This window comes from Chiloscyllium punctatum, chromosome 5, assembly GCF_047496795.1.
Source record: "Chiloscyllium punctatum isolate Juve2018m chromosome 5, sChiPun1.3, whole genome shotgun sequence".
NCBI classification, from domain to species: Eukaryota; Metazoa; Chordata; class Chondrichthyes; order Orectolobiformes; family Hemiscylliidae; genus Chiloscyllium; species Chiloscyllium punctatum.
Window position 1 is genome coordinate 134421711 of NC_092743.1, and position 9407 is coordinate 134431117.

The 9407-nt window shown below is 37.7% G+C and overlaps 1 protein-coding gene across 3 annotated transcripts in view; it reads left to right on the forward strand.

Moving 5' to 3' along the window:
- Positions 1-9407, forward strand: part of LOC140477461 (uncharacterized) — a 158846-nt gene that overhangs the window by 130535 nt on the left and 18904 nt on the right. For all 3 annotated transcript variants that reach the window (XM_072571394.1, XM_072571395.1, XM_072571396.1), the window contains one exon: positions 2154-2301. In XM_072571394.1, the coding sequence (XP_072427495.1) occupies positions 2154-2301 (148 nt within the window). The remainder of the gene's footprint in view (positions 1-2153; positions 2302-9407) is intronic.

Here is a 9407-nt window from a genome sequence, read left to right on the forward strand (position 1 = left end):
CCCACTCATAGGAACATAGTACATTGTACAGGTGCAGTTAACTCACAGGGGTTTGGTCCATTCCTGAAGGCAAGATCTTCACCCAAACTCAGATACAGCAACTGCTCACCTCCCAGCACACACACACACAGGTGTTCAATCTTCAGAGGCCCAGTCCCAGGGCTAGGCCTCCCCACAGGAACAGCTTCTCTGGTGAAATGTATGTCTTCCACAAGGGCTCAGTCCAACCACCAAAAACAGTGAAGACACTTACACAAAAAACAAAGAAAACTAGAGTCCAAGGGCTAAGCCCTACCACAAAATTAACATTGTTATTTTCTCAAAAAAAAAGAGAAAAGAGTAACACATAGGCTGTAACCAGCCAGGGAAACAACAATCCCCTAATGAGAACTGAGTTACACCTGAAACACATTGTGGGCATCAGGAGTTTAAAAATCAGTCCTCACTAAAAGGAATGCCAGTTAACAAACTGGCTAAATGATTCAGCCAGTTCAGGAATCAGGGTTTCCCCACACCAACCAGCACAGAGTCAGTCCCCTAAACTGAGGGGACGCTGAATCTTCTGTTTATATCAGTCAGCCAGGGCTTTCCTGATCGGTCCAGGTTAACAACCCCAATCATTGACCTCATAGTCAATGAGGTCAACCTGATTCCAATCACTACAGACCAAAACCCACAGGTCATTAGTTCAAGATCAAAACTCGAAAATAAATTAGCTTAATATATACATATGATGCACTTTACACCAGAATTGCAATATTCTGAACAATTTTACTGTAAATTTGTGCTCCTCATAATGCTCCACATGACGAGTTTATCTGTGTCTGCCTCATGTAAGTTCAAATACATATCGAGTTGTAAGGTACAACTAAGTACAGGTATCATTTTAGGGGAGTAATTTAGGGGAGTAAATTTACCTTCAAGATTATATGGCTGTTAAGCAGTGATAGGAACGGAGTCACTTTTCTCTGACTGACTAAGTGTACAGTTAGTTAAGTCAGACAGGTCAACACCATTCCATCTTACTCTTGAGTACTGATCAATCAGAGTGAGGTTTCTTCTATTTAGTTATGGCTATCCGAACTGGTGATGGATAGAGTTCTATCACCTGACAAGAGATAGGAATTTAATCACTGGTCTATGCACCTTTATCCATTTTTACATTTAAGGGTATTAAACATTGGACATATTTTTTCAGGTTGGCATCCAGAAGCCAATTTGTAAGGTTCATCATGTTTTGATTGTCTTTTTATATATATTTGCTCATGGGGCATGGGTTTCGTTGGCTAGCCAGCATATATTGCCTATGTACAAAGCCATGAATGCAACATACTCTGAGGAAAATGAGACAATGCAGAACTGGCATTTTTAAAAGTTATTTATGTTTCTCCACTCACTACCTTGCTTTCAAGAAATAATTCAATTTTTGTGATTGATACCGAAAAATTATGGTAATGCTAATTGTGATTTACTGTAGTACATTGATTAGCATTTGTAGATCTTTCTAAAAAGCTGACTTAATCCTGTCTGTGGAAATATTCCCTATGCTTCAATGGGTACTTCCCTCCCCACTTTAGGTTGGAATGGTTATACTCAAACGTTCATATCTTTGTGTTCCTTCATTAGATGTGGAGGTCACTTTTATTTGTCCTTAATTTCCCGTTAATTGAATGAGATGCTAGGCCATTTCAGAAGGCAGGTAAAAGTCAATCATATTGTTGTGTGTCAGGAATTGTGTGTAGGGTTAAGCTGGCAAATTGTCTTCCTTCAAGGAAATTTGTAAACCAGAGGGGAATTTTATAACAGCCTATGATCATAGTTATCATTACTGAGATTAGCTTTCAATTGCAGATTTATTAATTGAATTCCAAATTCCACCAGCTGCCATGTGAGATTTAAGCCCAAATTTTCTTGGCATTAACCTTGATGTCCAGATTATTAATCCAATGACACTGCCACTGTACCACCATCACCCCCCACATTGTTCTTTTCTTTATTGATATCTAAAGTAATCAAATGAGCAGAATTACATATTGTACTCATTTGTCCAATATGTTAAAATTGTGATCAGTTTTCAAGGTTATCAATATCTATATTACTCTTGTGTCATGAATGATTCTTAAACACAAAGGCATGTTTCCTTTCATTTGCAGTTCTTTCCTCTGAGTTAAAAAGAAATGACAAAAACGTTAAAATACCAACAGTGACTCAAGCAAATGGAATTCAGGGGTGTAAGACTAAAAATGTTCAGCAGTCACACAAAGAATTTACAGATGGTGCACCTGAAACTCATGCTTTCAGGTAAGAGCAGATATAAATAAATACTTTAAAATCCTTTCCTTAAATCTACTTTATTGACTGTAATTAGATTTCTAGGAGACAATCTAATATTGATGACCTTTAGTTTTACTCTTCCCCACAACTAGAAACATTCTTTTTGTGAGTACTCTATAAAACCTTACAAGATTGAAAGAATGATATTAGGTCATCTATTTTGAAGAGAAAAGTTCATCAATTTGTTCACTTTACCAGGTAGTTCTGGTACCATTTTTCTAAGTTTTTTTTAACACCTTCTCCCGTCCCTTATATCCTTTAACTAAAATAGCACACAGAATACACAACACCAACTGTGGTATTAAAAAAGTTTTATATAAGTTTAGCAAAATATCCCCAGTTTTGAATTCGATTTATGTATAAATTAACATTAATATGATTTTGTGCTTTTTTAATGAGTTTATTAACCTGTTTTCTAACGAAAGAATAATTCGTAGTGGTTTAGTTTTCTGCTGTCACAAAATTACATCTCATGTCTCCCCAGATTATTTCTTTGGCCCTATACTACCTCTTACCTACATACCTATACTTGGCAACATCATTCAAAAACATAGCATATATATAAACTAATGCTGATACCATCTCACTTGACCCCTCCACTACCTCTGAACTATCTAATTGTTCATTAATAGTTATTATCAAATGAGCAAAAATATTCTTCAACTTTACATTATCTTCTGTCCCTGCCTTAAATTTGTTCCCTAAACACTGCTTCAATCCCTCTCTCTCTGGCAAATGTCAAAGGTTGAACCTAACTACTCTCAACTGTGATGTCATATTTGATTCCAAGTTGAGTTTATGGTCTCACCTTCATGTCATCGGTAAGACTCCTAGTCCTATGGCTGCGACATCATCTGACAACACCAGTTCTGAAGTAGAATCATACTGGACTCAAAATGTTAACTCTGTTTCTTTCTCCACAGATGCTGCTGGTCCTACTAAGATTGTCTTGCACTTTTTTTTTCATTTCAGATGTCCAGCATTCATAATATTTTGCTTTTGCACGATTATCTGATTCTGCTTTTGCCTGAGCTCAATCTTGCTGAAAACTTTATCCATCCATTCGTCACCTCTAAACTTGAACATTACATCACGCACACTTGGTTGGCCTCCATCTTCCACCTTGCATTATCTTGAGGTTATCTAAAAATCTGCTGCCTGGGTACTCGCTCACATCAAACCCTATTTGTTCATTACACTACGCTGACTGTCCTGCATTGGTTCCTGATTAAGCAAAACCTTGATTTTAAAATTCTTATCCTTTTGTTTTCAAATTCTTCTTTGATTCATCCCTCTGTATCTCTTTGTCCTCCTCCGTTCCAATAATAACTTACATTTACGTAATATCTTTAATGGAATAAAATGTTCCAAGGTGGTTCATAGTATTATAAAATATAATTTAAGTGACACAGACACTACTAAGGCAAATGGCCAAAAACCTGTTCAAAATGTTTGGTTTTAGAAGCATCTCAAAGGAAAAAGAAAAGTGTCATTGAGGTCAAGGAAGGAGCAGTCACAGTCATTAGCAGTTATATTGGATATAATTTGTGATCTTGATAAGAGCTGTGGAAATAATGAAACAAGCATGGAGTTTTATCAGTATGGTCACAGATGTGGGTGGGAATTATTTTGAGGAATTTAGGACACGGGTGCTAATGAAATGAAGGTCAGCTGACCCTGAACACACTCACATATTGTTGGAGTTGAGGGTGGAATAATCAGAAGGAAGGGATTTAAGATGACAGTTTGCAATAGGAAAAAAAAAAGCCAAAGGTCATTTTTGCAAGTTAAATTAATAAAGAAATAGTGAGCAGTTATAGGCCAATGAAACTCGGATCTAATAGACTTCGTGTTGAATCATTGTCCAGAGTATAAATCTGCACCCTTGGATTTAATCAAGTGGAAATGAAAGCTGAATGAGGAGAATGGCTAAGATGGGAGAGAATACTAGTTTAATTTGGGACTATGTGGTGCAGAATTATATTGTGCATCAAATCTATAGCTGCCAAAATGAGGCATTCCAACAGTCACAGACTAGGTAGTTTTCACTGTATAGTTGTAGGCAAATTGGGGGAAGGTTTCTTTCTAAGGCCAGAAGAATGTAAAGTTAGAAGATGGATGTGGATGGAAAGTGTTTCTAGTAAGTGATCAGAGATGGCTTTATCTGTGATTGATACATTGTGAGTAGTGAGGCAGAGTTATGAGGATGACTGTGAATATATGTTGTTTACATTGAGGAAGAGGTTCGGGAGGACAAATAAGTCATGAACCCAGGGAAAGTCGCATGATATATTGAGATGGAGAGTGAAATAACTGATGATGAGAATTTTGTCAGTGCAGAAGCTAAGAGATGGAAAGCAGCAAAGAAATCTTGGTAAGAAAACTTTTACCATACTTGCAAAGATGGGAGAGAACAAGAGAACTTTAAATTAAAGATGAGAGGGGCAGAACAATGTTACATGATATTGAGTGATGAGTACCAAACTGTCACCATGACATTATTGATGGGTAGGTAAGATGTAGCCAACTGGAGAGACATTTTTCATCACATCTCAATCTTGTCACAAAGCTGCTCCCTTTTTTCTGAAAGGTGTTCCTTTTCTCAGGATACTGTGTCCTTGATTTTTCTCAGAGGGGTAATAAAACCCTCCAAGGTGATTAGTTTGATAGAGATGAAAAAGGATTTTGAGCAGCCGTTTGTTTATATGTAAACAAATGAGACTTCAGGCCAAAGTGGTCATGTTTTAGAAGTGACCTCTATAATGAAAGGAGAGTGGTCAGCTCTCTAGCTAAACAGTTAGGTCCAGAACTAGTTAGGAGTTCAGCTGTGTGGAAACAGGCTGCGAAACTCTCTCTATCCTTCTGCCCTTCTAACTTCAACCTGTAAGCATTTGTTCTATTCATATTGTTTTTTTTAAGGGGGTTTGCTTATTGGGACTGTAGTGTATATTTGGAACAGCACAATTAAGTCTAGTTTGGATAGACTGAGTTCTTTATTCTGTTCTTTGTGTTTCATTGTGTAATGTTGCGAATGAATTTTTGTTTGTTTTAAAACCTGGTAGTCAACCTAGCTTACTTACTCCAGGTAATTTTCACTGTACAGTTAAGCGAAACAAATTACAGGTTGTCTGCTTAAGAATAGGTCTGGCCTAGTCTATAACAGTCTGCATCATTATCAGACAGTGCAGGAGAAAGTGAGGCCTGTAGATGCAGGAGATCAAAGTCAAGAGTGTGGTGCTGGAAAAGTACAGTAGGTCAGGCAGCAACCGAGAAACAAGAGAATCAATGTTTCGGGCCAAAGTCCTAATGAAACATCGATTCTCCTACTCCTCGGATGCTGCCTAACTTGCTGTTCTTTTCCAGCATCACACATCATGATAATGCAGTCAACCACAACAAATATATGGATGTAGTGTTAATCAAATGGACTGCTTTGACCTGGTAGTCATTCTGCTTCTTGACTGTTGTCTGAGTTGTGCTCATCCAGGCACTAAAATCCTGACTTGTTCCTTGCACAGCAAAAAAAAGGCATTAGAAAGTCAAGAAATGAATTACACCACAAATTCTCAGCCTTTGATTTACTGTTCTAGCTGTAGCAGATAGAGTTTTTAATTTTCTTTCCTTATTTTTCTTTTCTCTTTCAAAATAGACAGTGGTTTATATCTCTAAACCCTGTTTGTGCATTTGAATTTAAAATTTTATTTCTTACTTATTTCTAAGATCCTGCACCTAGATACGTTGTATCTGATGTCTTGAAGCACTGTAATGCTGAACTTTTTATTTCCTTACTTTTCTAATTTATTCCTAAGATCCTGTATCTAGGTACTGTTGTACCTAAGATGGCATTGTAAGTGGTGACTTTGTAAACTTTTCACTGCATTCATGTGAGTACATGAGATGGTAAACCTAATTCTATTCTATATCCAACAACAAATTGTTTTGGTTTAAAACAAGTAGGGTATGCTCCTGCATTTAAAACTCAGAAGAATGGTTCATAATGCACACTTACATGTATCCAAGAAAGAAAAAGAGAAAGGAAAGGGATAGAATTTAGAAATTCTAAATTTCTTACAGTCATGTAAATTTGAGGATCCAGTAAGTCAGTGTCCAGTTGAGGTTCTTTCAGTTGGCATTCAGTTTTGCGCAGATGTCCTTTTCACAGGAATTCAGACATAATCAAATTGTTGATTAGTAGTAAGCTGGGAATTGTTTCACTTCGTAGGCAAAACTCAAGTTTGTTTCCAGAAATCAGACTTCTGTAAGATGTTGAGGCCAGAGGCAGGCATTTAGCTAAGTCTGGAGCTGTTTACTATTCTGGTGTTACAAGACTGATAATCAAAAGACACAGTTGTATAATTAAAGATGATTCAAACAAGGTGGAGATTTTAGCCACTTGAATAAAAGCAAATAGTGTAACTTAGAAAATCTGAAACAGACACACTCTAGAATTCTGAAGAAGAGCCAATAATGGATTTGAAATGTTCATTCTGTTTCTCTCTCCAGCATTCCTGTCTTTATTTCAGTCATGTGACTGGGCTTCAGGTTGAGCCATTCAGCTAACGGGTTGGATTTGATGTCCCATCACCAGAAGCCATTGAGTTTTGTTGCAAGAAAGTAATATGCAATTAGTCAAGCAATGATGTGTATTGATGATCTTTTTATCTGCACAAGCTGAAGTAGACATCTCATCAACATGTTCTTGTGCTAGTTGTGTAGCTGTTATTTATGCACTTCTTGAACTTTCCTGTTGCTGAACAGATGTTTTCTTATGCATATGATTGTAGATAATTTTAATCAACCTGTTCAGCGATATTTTGACCCACCTCTGGAACAGGTGGGCCTTGAACCCAGGCCTCCTGGCTCTAAGGTAGGGAGGGACACTAACACTGCAGCTTAAGAGCTCCTCTATATGATTGTATAAGTAGTTTCTTCAGTTGATCCCATCTTAAAATATCTGCACTTAACAGGTCCTTCACTATTCAGGAGAAAGGAGTTTTTAGTGAGACAGGACAATAACATGCCATTAGAACAAAGAATAATACAGCACAGCTGTATTACAGCCCTCCAAGCCTGCACTGACACATTTTGCCATTCCGTACTAAGACTGTCTTCACTTACAGAATCCATATCCTTCTATTCCCTTCCAATTCATGTATGTGTCCAGATGCTTCTTGAATATTGATATTATGTCTATGTAATGACATAAGGTAAACCCTCCTGCTCAATTTAAACCAGCAACACAGAAAAGATTTATACTGTGCAGTAATCTGTGAAAATACGCGTGGCCAAGAACTATTTAAACTAAAAATTAACAACTTTATTTCTTAAAGTATAACAGAGAATAATTAACTAACGACTATTTACAAGTCCTTACTCTAACCTATCTTTTATATTTATCTTTCCCTTTTATAATACTAGTCAGATAAAACTCCCAATTAAGATTTACAAAATAACGCTTCTTATCTCAAAACCAAGCAGCTTTAGTTTCTCCTGTGTATTTTGGTCTTCTTTTCTTCTCCTTGGGGATACTGCTTCACAGGTTACTGATTGATAAAGGTACTTTTAAGAGAACTATTTTTCTGGGCAGTGTGCCGATGTCACTAGCTTGGCAGTTCTCCTCTCAACTGTTCAATTTTCCCCTGGTTTTATATCCCAAAAGCATCAGATTATGTCATTGGCTTTTAAGATTGTCACTATATTAAATTCAAACTGGATTGGAGTTAGGTATTTTTCAAGGTATAATTTAAACTGATTTGGCCAAATTTGAATTTGTTTTTGTCTCCAGGCAATGAGCTAATCGAGTTGTTTGACCAAGTGTGACATTGTTACCTTATTGAGAACACTTGGTGCTGTGTCTGGTAGTTTTGCTGCTTTTAACTCCCTGAAAGCACACTCACATCTTCATAACACCTCCCCTCGTAAGAAAAATGAACCATCATAATGAAAAAATGGCTTCATTTCTTTTTTTATTTTTCTTAAACACATTACCCTAACATACAGATAACTTTAATATAAGTTCACTTTAACCCCTTCCCATATACCTGCATAACATTAAACAAAGACAAATCTTATCTAAACTGTAAGTTAAATCCGCGATAACGCATCTGCGATTACATTCTTCTGACCCGCAATATGTATGATTTTTAAATTAAACATCTGTAACATAAGACTCCAATGAAATAGTCTCATATTCTTATCCTTAAAATGTTCTAGGGATGTAAGTGGATTTTGGACAGTGTACACAACTGTCTCTGACACATTGTTTGTGACATATACATTAAAATGTTGTAAGGCCAGTACCAAACTCAATGGGGTGGCAGTGTGACTCAGTGGTTAGCAGCACTCACAGCAGCTTCACAGCGCCAGGGACCTGGGTTCGATTCAAGTCTCGGGCAACTATCTGTGTGGAGTTTGCACATTCTCCCTGTGTCTGTGTGGGTATTCTCCGGGTGTTCCGTTTTCCTCCCACCGTCCAAAGATGTACCGGTTAGGTAGATTGGCCATGACAAAAGACAAAAGATGGAAAATTATAGGCCAATTAGCCTAACCTCGGTTGTTGGTAAAATTCTAGAATCCATCATTAAGGATGAGGTTTCTAAATTCTTAGAAGAGCAGAGTCTGATTAGAACAAGTCAACATGGATTTAGTAAGGGGAGGTCATGCCTGACAAGCCTGTTGGTATTCTTTGAAGAGGTGACAAGTAGGTTAGACCAGGGAAACCCAGTGGATGTGGTCTATCTAGACTTCCAAAAGGCCTTTGATAAGGTGCCACACGGGAGGCTGCTGAGCAAGGTGAGGGCCCATGGTGTTCGAGGTGAGCTACTGCGATGGATTAAGGATTGGCTGTCTGACAGAAGGCAGAGAGTTGGGATAAAAGGTTCTTTTTCGGAATGGCAGACGGTGGCGAGTGGTGTCCCGCAGGGTTCAGTATTGGGGCCGCAGCTGTTCGCATTATATATTAATGATCTGGATGAAGGGACTGGGGGCATTCTAGCGAAGTTTGCAGATGATATGAAGTTAGGTGGACAGACAGGAAATGGGAAGGCCACAGAAGGATCTAGACAGTTTGGGAG